The 24,664-nt window shown below is 41.6% G+C and overlaps 1 protein-coding gene across 1 annotated transcript in view; it reads right to left on the bottom strand.

The window, feature by feature from the left end:
- The window catches only part of fhip2a (FHF complex subunit HOOK interacting protein 2), an 88,844-nt gene extending 64,908 nt beyond the window's left edge, over positions 1-23,936 (bottom strand). Inside the window, exon 1 of the mRNA XM_059947921.1 lies at positions 23,644-23,936. Coding sequence (XP_059803904.1) covers positions 23,644-23,688 — 45 coding nt within the window. The 5' untranslated portion in view covers positions 23,689-23,936. The remainder of the gene's footprint in view (positions 1-23,643) is intronic.
- Between the last annotated feature and the right edge of the window lie 728 nt (positions 23,937-24,664).

The raw sequence follows: 24,664 nt of genomic DNA, 5'->3' as shown, positions 1-24,664 counted from the left end.
TCTGGTTTATGGCATCAGAACCATTCATCAGGAAACTTGGTGAAAAGATCATTAACAAATTTGGAGGTGCTCACCACCTCATCTCCTTGCTCCATAAATTCTGCCACATCTGTTAATTTTTCCAGCATTTCTTACTTCAACTACAGTATTGCAAGAGATTTGTTGAAACTTGTTAACACAGGACATACAGGCAATTCAGGTTACATCTTGTATTGAGAAACCTGACCAGTTTTTTTAAATTAATGTTGCCACTGTAAGTGCCTAAAAAGAATTATTAGCCAACAAACACTTCCTATTGAATGTACTGAGACTTAAAAACAGAGACTGCTTTGGAAATTCCAAATTGGCTCTATGGAAACAATGACCACCTATATCAAGCTACAGGGACCCACTTGACACAAATGGTCTGGAAACAGATCTATTTATACAAAAATAGATGGGTTCCCCAATATAAAAATACATCTGTTCAAACAAAACCTTGAGATGTTGCCCGAGGTCATGTTCAAAAATATGCACACCTGCAGAGAGCTAATCAGTGAATAATGGAGCTCAAGTATAAATCACATAGCTTTAAAGCATGTATCTACACTATGGTGTTCAACAGCCTATGTTAAAATACATAATAAACATGAGAAATTCTGCAGATGCTGGAAATCCAGAGCAACAAACACACACACAAAGTGCTGGAGCAACACAGCAGTATCTATGGAAATGAATAAACAGTCGACATTTCAGGCTGAGACCCTTCTTCAGGGCTGGGGTAAAATAAATGATATGAAAGAACCCAGCTTTCTCAGATTCTTTAAACAGCTGAATATCTGTTCCATAAGTAATTTTATGTACAATCCTTTGTGATTCCTTTCACTTGTTTTTTACTGAAGTGAAATATTTAACTACTCTCTTCCCACCTATGTTCATGACACTTCACATGCTTTGAATTTTTTCAATGATTTTAAGTTCCCTGGCCCCTACCGCCTTATTTTCACCATGGACGTCCAGTCCCTATATACCTCCATCCCCCACTAGGACTGTCTCAAAGCTCTTCACTTCTTTTTCGATTCCAGACCTAACCAATTCCCCTCTACCACCACTCTCCTCTATCTAGCAGAATTAGTTCTTACTCTCAATAATTTCTCCTTTGGCTCCTCCCACTTCCTCCAAACCAAGGGTGTAGCCATGGGCACCCACATGGGTCCCAGTTATGCCTGTCTTTTTGCTGGCTTTGTGGAACAGTCCATGTTCCAAGTCTATACGGATATCCGCTCCCCTCTTTTCTTTCGCTACATCGATGACTGCATTGGCGCTGCCTCCTGCACGCATGCTGAGCTCGTGGACTTCATTGACTTTGCCTCCAACTTTCACCCTGCCCTCAAATTTACCTTGTCCATTTCCGACACCTCCCTCCCCTTTCTTGATCTTTCTGTCTCCATCTCTGGAGACGGCTTATCTACTGGTATCTACTATAAGCCTACAGATTCTCACAACTACCTGGACTATTCCCACCTCTTTCCACCCTGTCTCTTGCAAAAATGCTATCCCCTTCTCACAATTCCTCCGTCTCCACCGCATCTGCTCTCAGGATGAGGCTTTTCATTCCAGGACGAAGGAGATGTCTTCCTTTTTTAAACAAAGGGACTTCCCTTCTTCCACCATCAACTCTGCTCTCAAACGCATCTCTCCCATTTCCCGCACATCTGCCCTCACCCTATCCGCCCACCACCCCATTCAGGATAGGGTTCCCCTTGTCCTTACCTATCACCCCACCAGCCTCCAGGTCCAACGTATAATTCTCCGTACCTTCCGCCACCTCCAATGGGATCCCACTACCCAGCACATCTTTCCCTCCCCCCCCTTTCTGCTTTCTGCAGGGATCGTTCCCTACGCGTCTCCCTTGTCCACTCGTCCTCCCCATCCCTTCCCACCGATATCCCTCCTGGCACTTATCCTTGTAAACGGAACAAGTGCTACACCTGCCCTTACACTTCCTCCCTCACCACCATTCAGGGCCCCAGACAGTCCTTCCAGGTGAGGCGACACTTCACCTGTGAGTCGGCTGGTGTGGTATACTGCGTCCGGTGCTCCCGGTGTGGCCTTTTATATATTGGTGAGATCCGACGCAGACTGGGAGACTGTTTCGCTGAACACCTACGCTCGGTCCGCCAGAGAAAGCAGGATCTCCCAGTGGCCACACATTTTAATTCCACGTCCCATTCCCATTCTGATATGTCTATCCATGGCCTCCTCTATTGTCAAAATGAATCCAAACTCGGGTTGGAGGAACAACACCTTACATACCGGCTGGGTAGCCTCCAACCTGATGGCATGAACATTGACTTCTCTAATTTTTGTTAATGCCCCTCCTCCTTTTCTTACCCCATCCCTGACATATTTAGTTTTTTTTCTCTCTCTGCCCATCAGTCTGCCTGTTCTCCATCTCCCTCTAGTGCTCCCCCCCACTCTTACTCCTGAGGCCTCCTGTCCCATGATCCTTTTCCTTCTCCAGCTCTGTATCACTTTCGCCAATCACCTTTTCAGCTCTTAGCTTCATCCCACCCCCTCCGGTCTTCTATCATTTCGCATTTCCCCCTCCCCCCACTACTTTCAAATCTCTTAGTATCTCTCTTTTCAGTTAGTCCTGATGAAGGGTCTTAGCCCGAAACGTCGACAGTGCTTCTTCTTATAGATGCTGCCTGGCCTGCTGTGTTCCACCAGCATTTTGTGTGTGTTATTTAACCACTGTCACTTTTTGACAGCTAAAAGTTTATGGTAATACCAGCTTCAGGAAAAACAATCCTACATTTCTAAAACCTTTCATATACAACATTCAAATAACCAATCCAATGTAGCACAGTATCCCAATGTCAAACAACTTCTTGAGTTATGAATGACCTAACTTATAGAAGCTCAACTTCACACAACTTCTCCCATTTACTTTTCAAACATATTTCAAGTTAGCAATGTATTGTCCAGTAGGTGTCATGTATTCAGTAAAGGGCGATTATTCAATGAAATAAAATAATTATAGCTCGTGTATGTAGAGCATTATGATATAGGCTACTATGGAAAATGGGCATTTCTAACATACAGAGAAATCAGCTTAAGATAATTCTAGGAACAGAACATTTCCATAAAGAGAGGTGCCTGTATTTTTATAAAGAATAGGATACAAGCAAAATATTCACTGTGCACAAATAAATTGAGCAGTTTTTTTTACCTGAATTAAATGATTACCAATCTTTCAAACTTCAAAGTAAAATTATTATTAAAGTACATATAGGTCACCATATATAACCCCAAGATTCATTTCTTGTGGGCATACACAATAAATCCATAGAATAATTATAACAGAGTCAATGAGAGACTGCCCAATTAGAGTGTTCAACCAAAGTACAGAAGGCAACAAACTGTGCAGATACAAAAGTAAATAAATAATAAAAATGAACTAATAAGAAAATAATAAATAAATAAACAAACAGACAAAAAATATCAAGAACATGAATTGAAGAGTCTTTGAAAGTGAGTCCACAGGTTGCAGTATTTCAATGATAATGCAAGTGAAGTTATCACCTTTGTTTCAAGAGCCTGATGGTTGAGGGGTAATAGCTGTTCCTGAACCTGGTGGTACGAGTCATGAGGCTCTTGTACCTTCTTCTTTATACAGCAGCGAGAAGAGAGCATGTCCTGGGTGGCGGTGTTAGTGTGCAGACAAAAAACATGAACTGAGCCGCTTTGTAAAATTATTTTTCAAAATAATTAAAGTTTGTATTCAATTGTTTTGGAAATCAGGAAGTCAGGCAGCGAATGGGGACCATGCCAGACAAATCAGCTTTGCTGATTTTTATTACTGAACTAAGGAATGAATATCCCAAAGTTAGAAAACATACTAGATGTTTATGTTGGCATCAGTGGAGTCCTTTGCCAGCACGTCAAAATAAAAAAAAGACAATAAATTCTTGTATACAAAAGTATACGATAAGGATGGAGACACAAGACACTGCAGATGCTGGAGTCTAACAACAATCAGGCAGTTTGCTTTTTGCCATGTGATAAGGATATTACAAATTGAAGCTTAAAGTAATTATTTTTCAGCAGCTCAGTTATTGTTAAGTTGTCATGCCCTATGGGATGGGGCTGGGGATGGGGATGGGTGGGGGGATGTAGTCTAAATTCTGTTATAACATTATCTCCTGGGTGGATTTCAGTGATATATTAGACCTGACCTCATCAAAAGTATTTGCAGAAAAGTTGGAAAAAGAGCAGGTACAATAAAGGAACTTAATATCAAAGAAACTAGAGAATTATCACAGAGTCATAGAGAATTACAGCACAGAAACAGGCCCTTCGGCCAATCTTACCTGCGCTGAACAATTTAAACTGCCTATTCCCATTGACCTGCCCTCCATAGTAAATAGCACGGTTAGAACACTGGCTGATTGGCAGGAAGCAGCGAGTGGTAACAGAAGAATCCTTTTCTGTTTGGCTGCCAGTGACTAGTGTTCCACAGGCAGGTGCTGGAGCTGCTCCTTTTTATGCTGCATATCAATGATTTAGATGATGGAAAAGATGGCTTTGTTGCCAAGTTTGCAGACGATACAAAGATTGGTGGAGGGGAAGGTAGTGCTGAGGAAACAGGAAGGCCGCAGAAGGACTTACAACAGATTAGGAGAATGGGCAAGAAAGTGGCAAATGGAATACAATGTTGGAAAATACATGGTTCTGCACTTTGGTAGTAGAAATAAATGTGTGGACTATTTTCTAAACGGGGAGAAAATCTAGGAATCTGAGATGCAGAGGGACCTGGGAGTCCTGGTGCAGAACACCCTAAAGGTTAACTTGCAGGTTGAGTCAGTGGTGAGGGAGGCAAATGCCATGTTAACATTTATTTCAAGAGGTCCAGAATATAACAGCAGGGATGTGATACTGAGGATTTACAAGGCACTGGTGAGGCCTCACCTTGAGTACTGTGAACAGTTTTGGGTTCCTCATCTTAGAAAAGATGTGCTGGAATTGGAGAGGGTCCAGAGGAGGTTCACTCTGATGATTTCGGGGAAATGTTATCATGTGAGGAACATTTGATGGCTCTGGGTGTGTACTCACTGGAATTTAGAAGGATGGGGGGGTGGGGTGGGAGATCTCACTGAAGCCTTTTGAATATTGAAAAGCCTAGACAGAGTAGATGGGAAAAGGATGTTTCCCATGATGGGGGAAGTTTAGGACAAGAGGGCACAGCCTCAGGTTAGAGGGTTTAAAACAGATGTGGAGACATATCTTTAGACAGAGGGTGGTTGATTTGTGGAATCTGTTACCACAGGCATAAAGACCAGGTTATTGGGGGGTATTTAAGGCAGAGATTAGCCACAGAATCAAAGGTTATAGGGAGAAGGCCAGGGAGTGGGGCTGTGGAGGGGAATTAGCCGATTGAATACAGAGCAGATTCCATGGGTCAAATGGCCTAATCCTACTCCAATGTCTTATATCCCTACTATCCAAACTTCTCTTAAATGTTGAAATCCAGCTTGCATGCACCACTTGTGCTGGCAGCTTAATCCACACTCTTGTGACACTGTGGGTGAAGAAGTTTCACCTGATGTTCCACTTAAACTTCCTACCTTTCACCCTTAAGCCATAACCTCTGGTTGTTGTCCCACCCAACCTCAGCGGAAAGAGCCTGCTTGCGTTTAACCTATCCATGTCCCTCATAATTTTGTATACCTCTATCAAATCTCCTCTCAGTCTTCTATGTTCTAATGAATACAGTCTTAACCTATTCAATTTTTCCTTGTAACTCAGGTCTTCCAGACTCGGCAACATCCTTGTAAATTTTCTCTGCATTCTTTCAACCTTGTTTATATATGCCCTGTAGGTAGGTGACCAAAAACTGCACACAATACCCCAAATTTGGCCTCACCAATATCTTTAACAATTTCAGCATAACATCCCATCTTCTGTACTCAATACATTGATTTATGAAGGCCAAAGTGCTTACTTTACGACCCTATCTATCTCTGCTGCCACTTTCAACAAATTATGTCACTGTAGTCCCAGATCCCTTTGTTCTACAACACTCCTCAGTGCCCTACCGTTCACTGGGGAGACCCAGCCTAGATGGTCCTACCGAACTACAAAACCTCACACTCGTCTGCATTAAATTTCATCTGCCGCTCTTCAGTCCATTTTTCCAGCTGATTCTGCTCCACCTGCAAGCCATGATAGAATTCCTCACTGTCCTCACTGTCCAGTACACCCCCAATCTTGGTGTCATCTGCAAATCTGCTAATTTAATCATATTGTCATATTGTCATATTGTCATATTGTCATATTGTCAATCATTGATATCAATGACAAACAACAAAGGAGCCAGACCTGATCCCCGCAACACACCACTAGTCACAGGCCTCCAAGTCAGAGAGGCCACTCTCTGGCTTCTCCCACAAAGCCAATGTCTAATCCAATTTATTACCTCATCCTGAATGCTGAGTAACTGAACCTCTTGATCAAACTCCTGTACAGGACCTTGTCAAATGCCTTACTAAAGCCCACGTAGACAACATCCATTGCCTTGCCTTTATTTCAAAGATTCTACACTTTTCCCATGTTAGCTGCAATTCTCGTAACTATATTTCAGATTTTGTCTCAGTAACAATCATGAATTATCAGGGCTCCCTGTTACTAGGCCATAAATTGGGCAGCAGGTTCAGCGAGCACATATGCTCGAATAAACACAATTATCAGGATGTTGGTGCCTGAGTTGCTTTAATCCACTAGAAGTTTAGTAATAATGGTACTTTATTGAGAGATTAAGCATACGTTAACTTTTGAACTAGTGTCAAAAGATCAGTGTCAGTGACCCCAAATGCTGACTATTTCTCTACCCACAAATACTGCTCGACCAGTTGAAGATCTTCACCATTTTCTGTTTTTGCGTCAGGGTTTTAGACTTTATGCTCTATTATGACCCAGTGTGACTGGCTGAGATACACAGCTGTACAGATCCCAAATCCTTCCTGGCAGACACTGCAGAGTTTTGAACATCTAATTCATAATAATTCTGATAATTCTCTATTTGAAAATCCAATTGGTTTAGCATCTGAGTGCTGTTTCCCCAACCTCCTCTCACACATCAGTAGCTGTTTCCACGCTCCCTTTTCAAATTTATTTTTCATTCACACACTGTGGCTCAGAATCCCTTGTTCTCTCTAAATGGCACCTATGTTCCCATACCCTCTTTAGACTCACAGTAACTCCAGATTGCACAAATCCTTTGAACTTACTGGGCTCCTAGTTCTCTGTTCCCTTTCAACACATCTTGTTCAGCGTCCTGCACTTTCTTTAAATTCAGAAGGGTTCCAATTGCCATATTCCTGTTAATCTTAACCGATTCCGTTTCCAACCCTCCCTGACAGCTTCACTTGAAATCTTATTACTCTACCGTGTAACAAGTAAAATGTGAATTAAGAGTATGCTTTATAGAATTAAAACTGTGCAGTTGCATTTTAAATAGCAGAACTATGACCAAGTTTAGTGAAAGGATAATATCTTCATCAGCATTATGTGCCGTGTCATATGATGCGGGTGATCCTGGTCTTGTGACCATGATCGTTCTTGGCAAATTTTTCTACAGAAGTGGTTTGCTATTGCCTCCTTCTGGGCAGTGTCTTTACAAGATGGGTGACCCCCAACCATTATCAATACTCTTCAGAGATCATCCGTCTGGTGTCAGTGCTTGCATAACCAGGACATGTGATCGGCACCAGCCGCTCATACGACCGTCCACCACCTGCTCCTATGGCTTCACGTGTCCCTGATCTGGAGGGGGAAGGGGTGGGGCTGAGGGGGGGCTAAGCAGGTGCTACACCTTGCCCAAGGGTGGCCTACGCATTAGTGGAGGGAAGGAACACCTTACACCTCCTTTGGTAGAGATGGATCTTCACCTTGCCACCTAAAGAATAATTTGTGAAAAACCCTGCTTCATTGTATTTCAGGGTCAGGAGATGTTCCCTTTCATTTTAAGTATTCAATTTGATAACCTACCTCGGCACATTTAAACAAGTTAAGTAATCCCATGTCCTAAGTATACAAAATCTAAATTTATGAAATGGAATTTCTTTAAAAAATGCAAGTACTAAATTCAGAAATAAAATCAAAATGCTGGAAACACTCAGCAGGTTAGGAAGCAAATGAAAAATAGATACAGTTGATAAACAGTATTAAACAATGAGCCCCTTCATAAGAACCATATTAACATCATTAAAAGTTTGTTATTACTATCAGAATACAGTGGATTCCTGTAAGTCAGGACACACAGGGACCAGTACATTTTGGCCCAATTAATTGGCTACCCCAATTATGTGAAGTTTTAAGGAAACAGTTAAAAAGTTATAAAAAGACAAACTGAGTAATATATTCTGTATTTAAATTAAAGATAGAACAAATTAGAATACTACCAATATTACTGCTGTACTATAAAACTGTATTAGTTCCTATATTTATCGACGGAGAAATTAATCCGGGTTACATAATTCGCCTGTATTTGGACTGTAAATGAACAAAATCAGCTCAGACACCTCGTACAGATTAAGGACTTCCTTCATACAATGTTGTTGATGACTGCATACTCCAAATCTTCATTTCTAATCTAATATTCAAGAAGATTGTTGATACCTTTAGATTCTTTATAGTTTCTAATTTGAAGTAGTGAAACTGTTTCTTTTTCATTCCCGGCTGTTTCTAACATCCCCAAGCCTTGAAACCACAGTGAGCAAGCCAGTACTAAATTGTCTTACAGCTCATTTCTCACTAACAATCAGTGACAAAAGTCACTGCTTTTTGAAGACAAACAGACGAAACTGACGCAATTTTAAAAATGTTCACTCGAAGCACGGGCGTTGAGTCTAATGCCCACGCAGGTGCACATGACTGATGCTGGTAAGAAACTGTTCAGCAACAGCTCCCTATCTCAATTAAGTGGCATAGCGTCCCAAATAGCTAAATGGAATCCCAGCTATTTTCTCGATTTAGATTTGTTCTGCAAGAGTTGGCGCAATTAAGTGGCTGTCCTAATTAACCAGAATCCACTGTACTTAAGATTCATAACCATTTTCCTGCTCAAAAAAAAAATTGGCAAGGGAAGTTTCATGTGAACAAGAACTATCTATTGACCAAATCTAATTTTTTTCCTATTATTGTTATAAAGGATCTGAACTTCCTTCTCTCCCGAATCCCCAAGCAAATCTTTGCCTGACACTAGAGTTACTTTAATTATCCTTCTGGCTGTCATTTTAATTAATTTTATTTTTACTATTTTACTAACCTTACTCCTTCCATTAATTATTATCTCAGTGTCATGGATTTAGTGTCTTTACAAAATACACTAACAGCACTTGGCTGTGTAGATGCATTCCTGGGGCCAAGAGTTGAAATGGAATCGCTGCAAAAGGGAACATGATAGCACTGCGCAAAGATTTATATCACTGACATCTCTGCTGGGCTATGAACCTGATATGAACCCTTGTCCTTCAAACTGCTGCATCAGGAAGCTAGCAGAAACTTCAGCCATCCACTGGCACTCCTGCAGCAATGAAGTGGTTAAAGTAACCTCATCATGACTAGTTCAGTGTGGAGTGAGCCAATAAGGTACACTGCAATTGCTGTCAACAAGAGCTGGTGTTGCACAAACTGGGGCAAGTGCCGCAAGTGCTCAGTGCTGTTGTGTGAGGCTCAGAGATGCATTCTTACCAGCACAGTGAGTGGCAGGCACTGGCAGTGGCTACTCTGTGCTGACAGATCATTTGGATTCTCTGATCTCTCTGCTCAAAAAGGATCCATTGCTGTTGATCAAGAATAGGGGACATGGGGAAATACTCAACAAGTCATTTTGATATGGGTAATACTGAGCTGGAAGGCACGACACATCCTAGCCTGGCTCAAACCTTACTTCATCAGAAAATTCACCTGATCTGAGCCTGATACTCAAGCTTACAGAAAACATAATCAACATCATTAATCAATTCCAAAAGCCATTTAGAACCAGTCAGCATTTTTGGGGCCTAGTAAGATTAGAAATGGTAGAATTTTCCTTCATAGTAAACGAACTCCTCCTCAGTTAATATTCAGTGGCCATTTTATTAAGTACACCTGTACATGCTTGATAATGCAAAACTCTTTCAGCAATAAGACCATATGACACAGGAGCAGAATTAAGCCATTTGTTCCCCTGAGTCTGCTTCACCATTCCATCATGGCTAATTTATTATCCCTGTCAAACACATTCTCCTGGCTTCTCCCCATAAGCTTTGACATCCTGATGAACCAAGAACCTAGCAACATCCATTTTAAATACACTTAATGATGTGGTCTCAACAGTTGTCTGTGGCAATGAATCCCACAGATCCATCACCCTGTCTACAAAACTTCCTCATTTCTGTTCTAAATGGACATACCTCTCTTTGAGACTCCTAACACTATTGCTCTGCCTGACTTTCCCCATCCCTGAGGAGCCTCAGAGTTGGCCACAGTGCCAAGTGCCTGGTGCTGCTGCTGTGCCCTAATAGGTTACTCTACCCCCCCCCCCCCCCCCCGCCCCCAGCAATATCCAAATGGGTACACTTGTTACGGAGGGGAATGGCCACAGGGAAACTCTGCATGGAATGTTTACTCCCCTTACTTCTCCTGCTGGTCACCAATCTACTATCTCAAGTTTGGACTCTGCATGTCTCATCTATGAAGCTTCCAGCTGCCGTAGATGGTCCTGAGTACATCCAGCTCTAGTTACAGTTCCTTGACTTTGTCAGTCAGGAGCTGAAGTTGGGTGCATTTACTGCAGATAAGGTCATTAAGAAAACATTTAGTAACCTGAAATCCTACATCTCTCAGGAAGAGCATTCCATTGCCTGAACTACCATCCTGCCTAAACTTTTATATCTCTAACTTCTCAAACTTAAGCTCTAGCCAGCACCTGTTCTTGCCCAAGCCTGACCACTCTAACACTATTCACTCAAACAATGGCTGCTCTGCCTAAACCGCACGTCTTTTTATTGGCTCTTTCTACGTTACTATTCTACATCAGCAACCTCCGACTCCGCAGACAAGTCCCGACAGACCCTGCTCACTTTTTAAAACTTGGCACGTAAAGTCCACAAAGAACTGCCTCCAACTCACTTCGCAGACAAGCCTGACAGGCCCCAAATCGCTTCTTAAGCCAATCCATGTGGCAGCAACTTAATGCATAAAAACATGCACACATGGTTAAAAGGTTCAGTTGTTGCTCAGAACAAACATCAGAATGAGGAAGAAATGTGGTCGAAGTTACTTTGAAAAAGGAATGAATGTCAGTGCCTGACAGGGTAGTCTCAATACCTCAGAAACTGCTGACCTGGGATTTTCACACACAACAATCTCTAAAGTTTAGAGAATGTTGCAAAAAACAAAAAAAAACATCCAACGAGTAGCAGTTCTGTGGGCAAAAACGCAGTGCTAATGAGAGAGGTCAGAAGAGAATGGCCAAACTGGGTGAAGCTAACAGGAAGGCATCAGCAACTCAAAATTCCATGTGTTACAACAGTGGTGTTAGAACATCTCTGAAGGCACATCAAACCTTTAAGTGGATAGGCTACAGCAGCAGAAGATGATGAACATAAATTGTTTAGATAGATTTCCTACCTTTAATTAAGCCAATTAAGAATTGCCTTGCATCGTTTCTCAAATGCTGTCCTGATATTAGTATGAACCCAGACCAATTTTGGTATCAAAGGATTACAGCAGAGCAAGAGAACTTACACCTGCTTTTAAATAACAATGGATTATCTGATTCAAGATTGATTTTCACTTGTTTGGCATAATTACCAGATATCACATGGAAACTATTTTTAATTTCATTTTAAATGGACCCAAACTTGAATGACTACCTTTAGATAGATATTACTGATCATTTTATATTGATCAGCCTCATGATTACGTATGCAGACACATTTTTATCACTTAGTTTACCATGTCAGACACAAAATATATATATAAAAAAATACTGTAAATTATGTTCAGAGTCTATAGTAAAAAAAAGAAGCTATTTTGGTATTTAGTTTATGCAATGCAGGTCATATCTTTATATGATATTCATTTGTAGTCATTTGCTAATATCGCAGCAATATTATGAACTACTATCCATTGCTAAATAAAGATAATTATTTTAGGATTTCACTGCTCCAGACTTAAAGGGAATTTTGGTTTAATCTTAATGAGAGCAAGACATGTCTCCAATGTAAACACTAAAACTGATGTATAACACTACAGAAAACTGGATAAATATGAGGAAGTCTGCAGATGCTGGAAATTCAAAACAACACACAAAAAATGCTGGAGGAACTCAGGTCAGATAGCATCAATGGAAATGAACATAGTCGATGTTTCAGACTCCTTTTCAGGACAAAACTGGATGGTTTATTTAGAAAGCCAGCTGTCCAGATTAGTACTCTAACTCTTACAACCCAGACAATGTACTTTATTGTCCTATCAAAATCTAAGAGTCAGTAAAAAAAAAGACCTAAAGTTATCTCAAAACTATACCGCACTCTTGACATAAGTCTACATATCATAAAAAAAGTTCACACTACATAATTGTCAAATAGGTAGTGACCATGTACTCAAGCAAGTTCATGACCACAGCACAAAATTCTGGTCAGATCATGCAGTATATATAACTCAGAAGCAAAATTAACACTACATCTGAAATGTTAACTCTGTTTCCCTCTCCATAAAAACTGCCTCACGTGCCAATTTTCAATTGTTTTTTTTCTGCTACTTAAGATTTCTAGCATCTGCAAAGCTTTGTTTTTATGCCTCTTGATGATATCTTGGGGCAGGTGATTCACCATCTGACTCTCCGAGGCTTCCATAATTCCACTTCACAGGTGAGGAGTGTGAGGGAAACTTCTCCACTCGCAGTAAATGAGTACCGTAGATTCCGGACTACAGAGCGCACCTGATTAAAAGCCGCACGCTCTAATTTTAGAAAGAAAATCAATTTTATACTTGTACAGGCCGCACCGGATTTTAAGCCGCAGGTGTCCCACGTTGTAATATGAGATATTTACACAGAAAGATATTACACGTGAGGATTTTTAAACTTTTAATTAAATCCGTATGGTAACATAAACAAATACATATTGCAAATGCTTTTTTTCGAACAGTGCCTGTAACACAGCTACTTTTAAATATACATACGTATCGGTAACACACAAATTACGTTGCGTATACTTTTTTACTGAACAGTGCACGAACAACATTCCAATATCTCCTAACGACTGGTAAAAAAAATATATATACTGCAGCCTACCAGGAAAAGTTATTGATCGCCTTCTTCATCTTCCTCCTGCGCACTAAAACCATCAAAGTCCTTCAGTGTCCGAATTGAACAACCTCAGGATCTCGTCACTCACTTGTCTCTTCGTTGTCGCTCTCACTTGAGTGCACGCGGTCCTCTTCATCACGCAGCAGTCCAGCCTTTCGAAACCCGTTGGTGATGGTGGATGTTGTGACACGGCTCCACGCATTTAGGATCCACTGGCAGACTTGAGTTAAAGATGCTCTTTGCATGAGTCCTGTTTTGGTAAAGGATTTCTCGCCGCTCGTCATCCAAGCCTCCCACTCAACGCGCAGCGCCACTTTAAATGCCCGGTTCACGCTGATGTCCAGTGGCTGCAAATACTTCGCGGTGCCCCCAGGAATCACAGCTGGAATTGAGTTTGTACTCTTGATGGCAGCTTTCACTGAACTTTGTCAGCTGCTTAAAAATCACCATCAGTGGAAGCTTTAGTCCGGATGCTGTGCAGCTCAGAACACAAGTAAAATGCGTTCTCTCATGGCCACTTGTTTTCAGTGTGATGGACGAGTCACCTTTTTTATTAACAGTCCGAGTGAGAGGCAGGTCAAACGTCAAAGGTACTTCATCCATATTTATGATATCATCTGGCCCGATGGAATTCTCCGCTATCTTTGTTTGAGTGAATGTGCGGAAGTTAGCAAGTTTATCCTCGTGGTGGGAAGGGAGCTGCTGACACAGAGTCGTGCGTACCCTGACGGACAGGCCTTTTCGTCTCATAAATCTAAAACACCACGATGGCCCACCTCTAAAATCTTCGATTTTCATTTTGGTGGCGATTGCTTTAGCCTTCAGTCTGATCTGCACGGTGGAATCACCGCGGCCGCCTGCTCTCTGTGTGTTAACCCAGTCTTCAAGAAAGTTTTCAAGTTCGGGCCATCTGCTATGATTACCTCTGAAAGCTTTTGTCGTCTTTTTGCATTGACTCAGTTCTTCACGCTGGCGTCTCCACCGTCTCAACATCGATTTATTTATGCCAAGATTATGTGCAGCAGCTCGATTTCCTTCTTCAACCACCAGATTGATCGCCTTTAACTTAAAAGCTGCATCATATGCTTTTCTTCGAGTGTTTTCCATGTTGATGAGGGTGAGTACAAATGACTGATTTACAATAATTTAATTGTGAAAGTACGCTTGATTTATCGTACAATTTCATTGGACCTCTGTGAACTACTCATCAATTTTATTGGTCTACTGTTACGAGGCAAAATGTTTTTGGCGGCATGAAAAAAACATGCATTAGCCGCACCGTAGTATAGGCTGCAGTGTTGCCGCAGTGTTCAAAGCGTGGGAAAAAAGTAGCGGCTTATAGTCCGGAATTTACAGTACATTTCCACAAACAATGAAGAAATTCAAACAGGACAAGGTATGAATACTCTCCAACCACCACATCAATCATTCGTTTCCCCCACCCCTGGTGTACTGGATGTAGTTTTAACATCAATAAAATGTTTTGTATCAACTCTCCAAGAGTGAAATCAATTCCCAAATCCATACAGAATGAAGAACTCCAAAGCAACATACACACAATGCCCACTTGATTAACATCCCATCCACAAATGTAAACATGTTCTTCCACTTCCGCCACTGGCATAGTCCAGCTATAGCGTGCATAAACTACAGGCCATGTTGCAGCATCTCAGCAAATTTTATTACACAGTGTCTCAGTATCTTCCAAGCTTGTGACATCCAGTACACAAGCACATTGACTTGGACACTGACAATAGTTTTTGTTACTGGGTGAAAATGATGAAAACCAATGCCCAGCAGCTCTTCAGTGATTAAAGGTATTCATTAGTGGCTGAAGGCCATATGGAATAGCGATTAAATATTAAATTCTGGCCTAGCTACGTCCTAAACAATCACATGGAAGAACACACACGTCTGTGGTCAAACTTTTCACACACACCATTGTACAGTCATCAAGGCCATACATATTCTTGGGTGGGTGGGTGTGGGTGTACACAAAGTTAAATTAAAATTTATTGTCAAAGTAGGTATACATACACCATATACTACCTTGAGTTGCATTTTCTTACAGACATTTGCAGGAAAATAAAGAAATGCTATCGAATTTATGAAAAACGATACAAAGACTGGCAAACAACCATTGTGTACAAGACAAATTGTGCAAATAGTAAATAAATAAAACTGACAACATAAGTTGTAGAGTCCTTGGAAGTGAGTCCTTTTTTGACCTCACTAATGGAAGGATTGTGGAACGCTCTCCTCAAAGTTGATAGCCAATTGGAAACAGTATTTGTTTCCTGACAGTGTACAAACTACAATCCCAGGCAATGAGTTTCCAATCTCAGCGAGACTGTATCACTGCTACAATGTTCTTCCTCATAGCAATGTTGGATTTCAGCTTTAACAAACCTCCTGTTGGAGCAGACTTAATCTTCAGAATTAGTTGGGAACTTTTCAACCCATGTTACTCACACTCCAGAACAAGCTCACCTGAACCTTTGTGGTTGAAATGCAATACACAGGTGCAGTTCAAAGTAAGTTCATTATCAAAGTACACGTATGTCACCATATACAACCATAAGTTTAATTTTCTTGCAGGCATACTCAGTAAGTCCAGAATAGAATAATAACCATAATGGAATCGACGAGAGACCGCATCAACTTGACAGCAACCAAGTTGTTGTTACATCTACTCAGAGACGACTAGGATCCCAGCTTTGGCTGACTTATTCACAGCAGCATAAAAAAGATTCAAGATTACTTATTGTCACTCTTTAGTACAACAGTGTAAATGAGAATGAAATGATTGCAGCATAAAAGAACAGTAAGCATAAAAATGCAGTAATATAAAAGCAATTCTATAAAACAATATCGAAGTAACTGCTGAGTGTGGCCGTATATACATAAGATTAGCTTAGACTGATTGTATGCATATACAGTAACACAAGGTTCAAGATTCAAGGTTCATTTATTATCGAAGAATGCATAGATTGTATAACCTTGAGACCTCCTTGCTCACTGGTAGCCACAGAGCAAGAAATCTGAAAAAAAAACACGATTAAAAAAAAAGAGCAAACACTTGATGTGCAAGAGAAACAAAAAAAAATAATCATGCAATTGAAGTGAACAAGAACAGCATTCGAACCAAAATTGAGTCCTCAGATCCAAACCCCGGAGCAGGGGAGTAAGCCCAAAGCCTTATCAGTTTATCATATTAGCGGGCAAGGAGAGCAGCAGCCAGGGCAGTCTTCGTAGACTCAGCGGCATGGAGATACCATCACAGAGAACGAATGAGATCAACTCTCGTCCCGACCAATCTATCTGGGCCAGCGTTTAAATTGACCCAACAACAGACATCGAAAGACTCCAGTGCCATAGAGTGAGTGAAGATCATGGAGATTGAGCAAAATCAGTGCTCACCTCTGATCTGGGCCGGCACTTAAATTGTCTGTAACAACGTATTGTTCCTCACATTAGGACCCAGGCTCCAGGGCTGGACCACGCTGCCCAGCGACCCTGTTCCAGCTCAGATTCCGTCATCCAGGCCAAAGCCGTTCTCAAGCTCTTTAAATGAACTCAGCACTCAGAGCAATCTCAACCTTGCACCCAGGCCAGTTGAATGAGAATCGAAACTTCTCTGCCCAGACCGCGACATCTCCTTTCTGTAACACTGACTGGAATGATCAGGTGACGAGTGATTGTTGGCAAAAGGAACTCTTTTAGGTAATAGCAGGGCATATGAAACATGGGATGGTAGGGTGGGTTAATGGATGGAGGTGTTGATGGGAAAGGTAACAGTGTTGAGACCATGATCCTGGCATGGATGTTGCACAGCCTCTTCCATGATGGGAGTGGGACAAACAGTCCATAAGCAGGGTGAGTGGAATCCTTTATAATATTGTTGACCTTTTCCCGTCACCTTTTGTATACAGCATATGTCCTTGATGGCAGTAGTCTGATGCTGGTGATGCACTGGCAGTTTTAACTACCTGTTGTAGAGCCCTCTTAAAAAAAAACTGGAAATGGTTGTGTATTACACATAACACCAGCTGCTAGGCAGGCCATGCTGGTTGCATGCCTCTCAGCAGACTCGCTAAAATGATCCATTCGGGGCTCTGTCAAAAGAAGTGATCATCAGGTGTACAGTGAAACTTAATTGCAAATATTCTCAAATCCTCCTTTGAAGCATCCCCACCAATTATAGGGAACCTTTGACTGATGAACATTCAAAGTGTTAAAGGAACATTCATCGATTTTCTCACTTGCAGTGCCTAGTCGGTTCAGATTGGCAACATCATCTCCTCCACAATCACCAACAGCACAGTTGTACCACAAGGCTGTGTGCTTAGCACCCCACTCTACTTGCTTTATACTTATGACTGTGAGGCTAAGCTCTAACACCATACCTGGCTGAATAGTGCCACAACAACTTAATGTTAGCAAAACCAAAGACCAGATTCTTGTCTAAAGGAGGAAGAAACCAGAGGTCCATGAGCCAGTCCAAGGAATCTGTGGAATCAAAGGGTGAGAGGCACAGTAACTTGGCATTATCAAGTGCCTAAGCGCTATTACAAAGAAGGCACGGCAGTGCCTGTACTTTCTTAGAAGTTTGCACAGATTTGGCACGTCATTTAAAACTTTGACAAACTTCTATAAATGCACAGTGACTGGTTGCATCACAGCCTGGTATGGAAACACCAATGCCCAAGAACAGAAAATCCTACAAATCTAGTGGATACAGCCAAGTTCACTACAGGGAAAGCCCTCCCCACCGTTGAGCACATGTATAAGGAACGCTGCCACAAGAAAGCAGAATCCATCATCAAGGACACCACCATCCACACCAAGCTCTCTTCTCGCTGCTGCAATCAGGAAAAAGGAATAGGAGCCTCAGGACCCACACCACCAGGATCAGGAACAGTTATTACTCTTCAACCATGAGGCCCCTGAACCAGCGTGGATAACTACACTCAACTCAAAGCTGAACTGATTCCATAACCTATGGATTCACTTTCAAAGACTCTATAACTCATTATTTCAATATTATTTATTAATGGTGTATTTTGGGTTTGCACATTTGGCATTCTTTTGCATGCTGGTTGTTTGTCGTTCTTTGTAACTTTTCATTGATTCTATTGTACTTCTTTGTTCTACTGTGAATGCCTGCAAGAAAATTAATCTGAGCGGAGTCATGGTGATATATACATAGTTTGATAATAAGCTTCCTTTGAACTTCAGGATATTATCGAGGACCCGGGTCCATGATCAGCAGCATTCAGCAGGAGTGCATCACCCCACAAATGACCCACCTTCCTTACCGGGCACCTTCTGCCCCATCTGTAGAAAAAAAAATCAGGTTTTCACATTGAATTCATCTGTCACCTCAGAATCCTCAAAAACAGAATGAACCCCATGAGACTGACGATGAAGAGATAGGTCATTACAAGGCAGCCTGGCTCTATAGAAGAGACTGCCAATATTCTAAATAATTTCTTTATACTGACTGCAAGTTGGACAAACTTTGAATCAAGATGTTGCCAGGACTGAATGGCTTGAGTTATAATGAGGGACTGGATACACTGGGGCTTTTCTCCTTGAGCCTAGGAGACTGAGGGGTGGCCTTATAAAGATTTTTAAAATCAAGAGAGACACAGATAAGCTGAATTATAACACCTTGTTCCTGTGTAGGAAAGTCTAAAAGTCGAGGGTATGGGTTTAAGAAGAGAAAGGAACGATTTAAAAGTTTTGAAACACAGAGGAAGTGGGTACAATCACAATGTTTAAAAGACACATAAACAGACAGATGGATAGGAAGGGGGATGTGAAGCAAATACAGCCAAATTGGACTGGCTCAGGTGGGCATCTTGGTTGACATGGACAAATTCAGCCAAAGACATGCTTCCATACTAGACAACCCTATCTATTATCAAGGACATCCACCACCCAGGCTATGCTTACTTCTCACTGCTGCCATCAGGATGAAGGTACGGGAGCCTCAGGGCATACATCACTAGTTCAGGAACACCTCAACCATCAGGCTCTTAAATCAAAGGGGATAAATTCACTTAATTCTTTCCTTTTCCTTTTATATTTGCAGTTTGTTATGGTTTGCACAACTGGCTGAATCCCACAGTGATCCCATCTTTCATTGATTCTGTTATGGTTATTACTCTATCATTGACTTATTGAGTATGTCCCCAAGAAAATGAATCTCAGGGTTGTATATGGTGACATAGGTGTACTTTGATATTAAATAATTTATTTTACTTTTGCAAGACTAATCTGAGTCATAATTTTATCATATCTCTCCACAACAAAGATTAGTGGATTAATTGGACCACGTGGATGTAAAAGTGCAAGATCGATTGCCTTATCCTTCTCTGTAACTATTACCGAACCGCACCTTGGATGATCCCACGCCCGACTACGAAAGGAAGAGAGTGGAGGCTAGCAACCCCATCTCGTAAATACACAGAGCCATACAAAAGCCAACAGAAGCTCCAAAGATGTCATCCCTGGGAGAAGAAGGATGTTCGATGGGTTACACTTTTAAAAGACAGAAAGACTGAACCAGGACAGAGGACTCTGGCAAGTTGCTGTTAGTGGCCAATGTCCCAGTTGGGATGATGAGGTTTAAGAAGAAGAAGAAGAAGAAGAAGAAGAAGAACTTTATTTAACTTTTTAATTTGCTTAAGTAAAGGAATAAGATTTGGAAATACACTGCCCTCTTTTTTTAAGCTTACTGGAGGAAGCTCTTGTTGCAAACTTATGTCTACATTATATGATAAATGCAAATCACAGAAAAATATCCCACACGTTGGGGACACAGGAAATAGAAAAAAAATCAATGATTTGGTTCACCAACCAGATGGAAAATATATAATCAAATTGAAAAGGCATTATTGGTGAAATATAACAGTACAGAATGCTTGTGAAATCAAGTGACAAGATTTTGCCTCAAAGACAACAGCCTAACCTAATTTGACAGATAATGCTGCTGATGAATGTGCGAGGAAGCCCATAATACAATTTTCTGAAGAATAATGTTCCTTAATACTTTAAAAGTTTTTCAGAAGTAGTACATTTACTCACAAACAAGATGATGTCATATTAATACATACATTTCCAATGCAAAAGTTTTAGGCACATATATATCACTAGGATGCCTAAGAAAAACAAATTTCATGATATGCGAGTGATGATAAACCTGATTCTGATATGGGTCTTTATTGTGGACTGAGAGTGGGAAGGGGCAGGGAGAGGGGAATCATGGTTGGGAAAAGAGAGCGCACCAGAGAGACTTTCTGTAGTGACCAACAAAGCAATTGTTTGCATCAAATGATCTTGCCTGGCATCTCAAGGCTGGGTGTGTCTGCACCTGCACCATTCACTGCCCTAGGCACTCCTCCTCTGCTACCTATCCCAGAGCCCTCCTATGGTGCTCCACACTCACTATTCCCATGACATATGGGTTAGTGGGTTAATTGGTCACATGGGTGTAATTGGATTATGAAGGCTCTCACAGTCCAAAGACGTACCAGTTAGAAAGTTAATTGGTCATTGTAAATTGTTCTGTCTTTAGGCTCGGGTTAAGGTGGGTTGGTGGGTAGTAAGGGTCAGCATTGCCTATTCTGCACTATATCTCAATAAATGAACGAGCAATTGAATGAATAAATAATCTATGATCTTTCATCATTATAGTGTTTAAATTCTGGAACTCACTAAATAACACAGAGAACAACACACACAAAATACTGGTGGAACACAGCAGGCCAGGCAGCATCTATAGGGAGAAGCGCTGTTAACGTTTCGGGCCGAGACCCTTCGTCAGGACACAGAATATCTTCACCAAAGTGACAGCAGACGGTAGATCGTAACTGGCTCCTCGAGGGCAGTTAGGGATGGACAGAGGAAGCCAGCCTTATCTGCAACTCTCATGTCCCATAAACAAACAAACAAGGATATTTTAACCCAGGCGACCTTCAGCAGAACATCTCACGGTGACCACAGTTCATGAGATCAGTGTGTTTGTTCACAGCAGGATAGTTTATTTATCACTGCACATTAGTAAAAAATCATTTTGTGCAACAAAAACAACATTTTACTTTTGACAGCTGACTCATTTGTCCGAAATTTGGACTGTGTGTCCCAGTAGTGCGTGATCACATAAAGTATGGAAATCTTAACAAAGTGTCTAGCTTGGCTTAAAGCTTAAAATTTTTCACGCAGGTATCTATGTGCAACTTACACATACAAGTGACACTTCATACAATAACTGCTAAAAACAGAAATGGTAATTATTAAATGTCCAGAAAAAGTTACATGACAGAGGCAGGTATGAATCTGAGAATCAGGCAAATTCTGATGAAGTTTATTTTGCTAAACACATATCCATACTATTCAAAAGACTGATTTGTTCCCCTGTAAAACACCATACAAAATGATATCAAATACTAGCCAAGTGTTCGCCAATGAAAGGATGATCGTACCTTCCAAAAAAACCCACTTATTGTTAAATTTGATCATCATTATGTACCATGTTGTATGACACAGGGGATCATGGTCTATCAATGACCATGATTATTCCTGGCAAATTTTTCTAAAGAAGTGTTTTGCCATGGCCTTCTTCTGGGCAGTGTCTTTACAAGAGGGGTGACCCCAGCCATTATCAATAATCTTCAGAGATTGTCTGCCTGGCATCAGTGGTCGCATAACCAGGACTTGTGATGTGCACCAGCTGCTCATACGACCGGTCCACCACCTGCTCCCATGGCTTCATGTGGCCCTGATCCGGGGGAGGGCTAAGCAGATGCTACACCTTGCCCGAGGGTGGCCTACTCATTAGTGGAGGGAAGGAGCACCTTACACCTCCTTTGGTAGAGACATATCTCCACCTTGCCACCCTTTGATCTCAACAATTTCTCTAAAACAAGCACCACACCTCTGTAAGCTCTTTACCTCAACACTCAGCTCCCCCATTGTTTCCACTCTTTCTGAACTCATCTCAATTAAACCAATACTCCTTTATTTTTAACCACACTTCTCAAAGTCTTAATTAGTGTCCATGTTCTTTGCATCTCGGTAAAAGACTGGTGTTTTTTTCTATCTTCCAGCAAGTTAAACCCTATACCACTGCAGACGGATGATAGGTTGGAGATGCATCTCTAGGTTGGAGGGCACTTCTTCCCTCCGCTAGCATGTAGGTAGGTCATCCTTGGGCAAGGTGGAGCACCAGTTAGGGTCACATGAAGCCATGCGAGCAGGTGGTGCATGTCATGTCCTGGATATGTGACCACTGACACCAGGCAGACAATCTCTGAGGAGTATTGATAATGGCAGGGGTCACCTGTCTTATAAAGACTGCCCAGAAGAAGGCAACGGCAAATCACTCCTGTCATTCGACAAGGCACATAATGATGATGATGATGACGACCACTGTAGTTCAAATACTCCATTAAGAATTATAGCTTGAAAAGTAAAATTCGGCAACTATCTCCAAGTTTCTTGAGATAAGCTCTAATTTAGTATTAATTTGGAAAAATATCCCTCGAAGCACTTAATGTAGTAGAGATGGAAAAGTGGACAGAGAGGAATAAAAAGTGAGAGTATAAGCATAATAAAGCAAATTTTCAGGTTGTTTATTTCCCTTCATAGTGTCAATGTGCTGAGACACATTGTTGTTTCTAAGTATGCAGACTTCCTAAAACAAAGAGATTATTTAATGACCAACCTGCCTTTATTCATGTTCTGCATTATTAATCACACTTGCTTTATTTATTGCTTGCTTTGTTTCCTTTTTGCATTGCCCACTGCAATTACATACAGAAGAGGCAGAAATAAACGAAAGCAAGTGTTTCTTCGGATCACTCCCAAACTAGTGGAATTTGCAATTACACAGACAAAAGACATATCCTCCCCCTAAGCATACCCTGTATACAAGGTGCTGGGGCTGTTTGGCGGGGGAGGGGGGAATCACACTGTGCACGAACAAGTCAAGCCTGGGGCCAACAGCTGGTTCCAAGACAACAATGTAGCCGCAGTCGCAACATATAATGCCTACTCTCCCCACCCCAGAAGAATTGGACCATCAAAGTGGGGAAGGAAAGCTGGAGGGGAGGAGACAGCTCAATTATCGCAAGGCCTGTACCTGATAAAGCTTTAGAAATAAATCGAAACAAAGCAAAAGATGCAATGTTAAGGAAATACATGAAGTATTGTTATGCCAGGTCCCTAGGCCCGGTGTGAATCCCGCGGAAAAGTGAAGGGGAGGGCAGGGCTCGGCAGGTCTGGCCGGGACTCACCGCCTCCACCGCCTGCTGCAGGATGTTGGTGAATTTGGTGAACATCTTGGCCTTGGACTCGCGGATCTCCCGGCGGAATTTCTCCTTGGATTCCTCAATCTTCTTCCTGGTTCGATCCAGCCTGACAGTTCATACGGCCTCGACTCACAACACAGTAAAACAGTAATGTAGAACACGGAAAAGAAATCAGATGACGGACCACAGACGCAGACAGTAAACACTTTGGACGGCCCTTGTGAGCACACAACCGACACGGTGGCAGTGCGCTCTCTGACTGCTGGTTCCAGCTGCGCCGTGGTCCTCCCGCCGCCAGGGGCGTGGCAGCAGCGAGGGCCTCCCGTCACCGAGGGCGCAGAATGCAGGCAGTGGTCATCCTGGCACTAGAGGGCGCAGGATGAAACCGCCAGCCTGACACAATGATCATCCTGCAGCCAGGGGGTAGTAAAGAGCATCCCCCAGGCGGGGCCAATTGAAAGTCCTGGTCTCTGAATAGCGGTGGGTGGGTCTTAAAGGCACAGCATTGCTTAACAAACTCTACCAGCCATTAAAAAGGATCATTTGTTTTATCACAGAAATAAGTTATTCCACAGTACTTTGCAATTTTCAAAAATTAAAGTAAGGTTCTGTGATTGGAAAAGTGGCACCTTAGACTCTTGTAGCTCATAAAGCAACATTTTTTAGTCACCTACTTTTGATAAATACACTTTTCTATTGCAATATTTCCCTGTCTCTTGCATCAGTTATTTCATGTCAGTATTTCCAAAATGTCCTCAGGTTCAAAGTAAATTTATTACCACAGTACAAATATGTCATCATATACAGCCCTGAAATTCATTTTCCTGTGCGCATACTCAGCAAATCTATAGAATAATAATTATAATGGGATCAATGAAAGATCAACCAGAGTGCAGAAGACAAAAAACTGCAGATATAAATATAAATAAACAGCAATAAATAATGAAAACATGAGATAATGAAAGAAAGAGTCCTTAAAGTGAGATCACTAGTTATTGGAACATTT

Source organism: Hypanus sabinus, chromosome 22 (genome assembly GCF_030144855.1).
Source record: "Hypanus sabinus isolate sHypSab1 chromosome 22, sHypSab1.hap1, whole genome shotgun sequence".
Classification (NCBI taxonomy): domain Eukaryota; kingdom Metazoa; phylum Chordata; class Chondrichthyes; order Myliobatiformes; family Dasyatidae; genus Hypanus; species Hypanus sabinus.
Note: the sequence above shows the minus strand (reverse complement) of the source record. Positions and strands in the feature narration are given on the sequence as shown.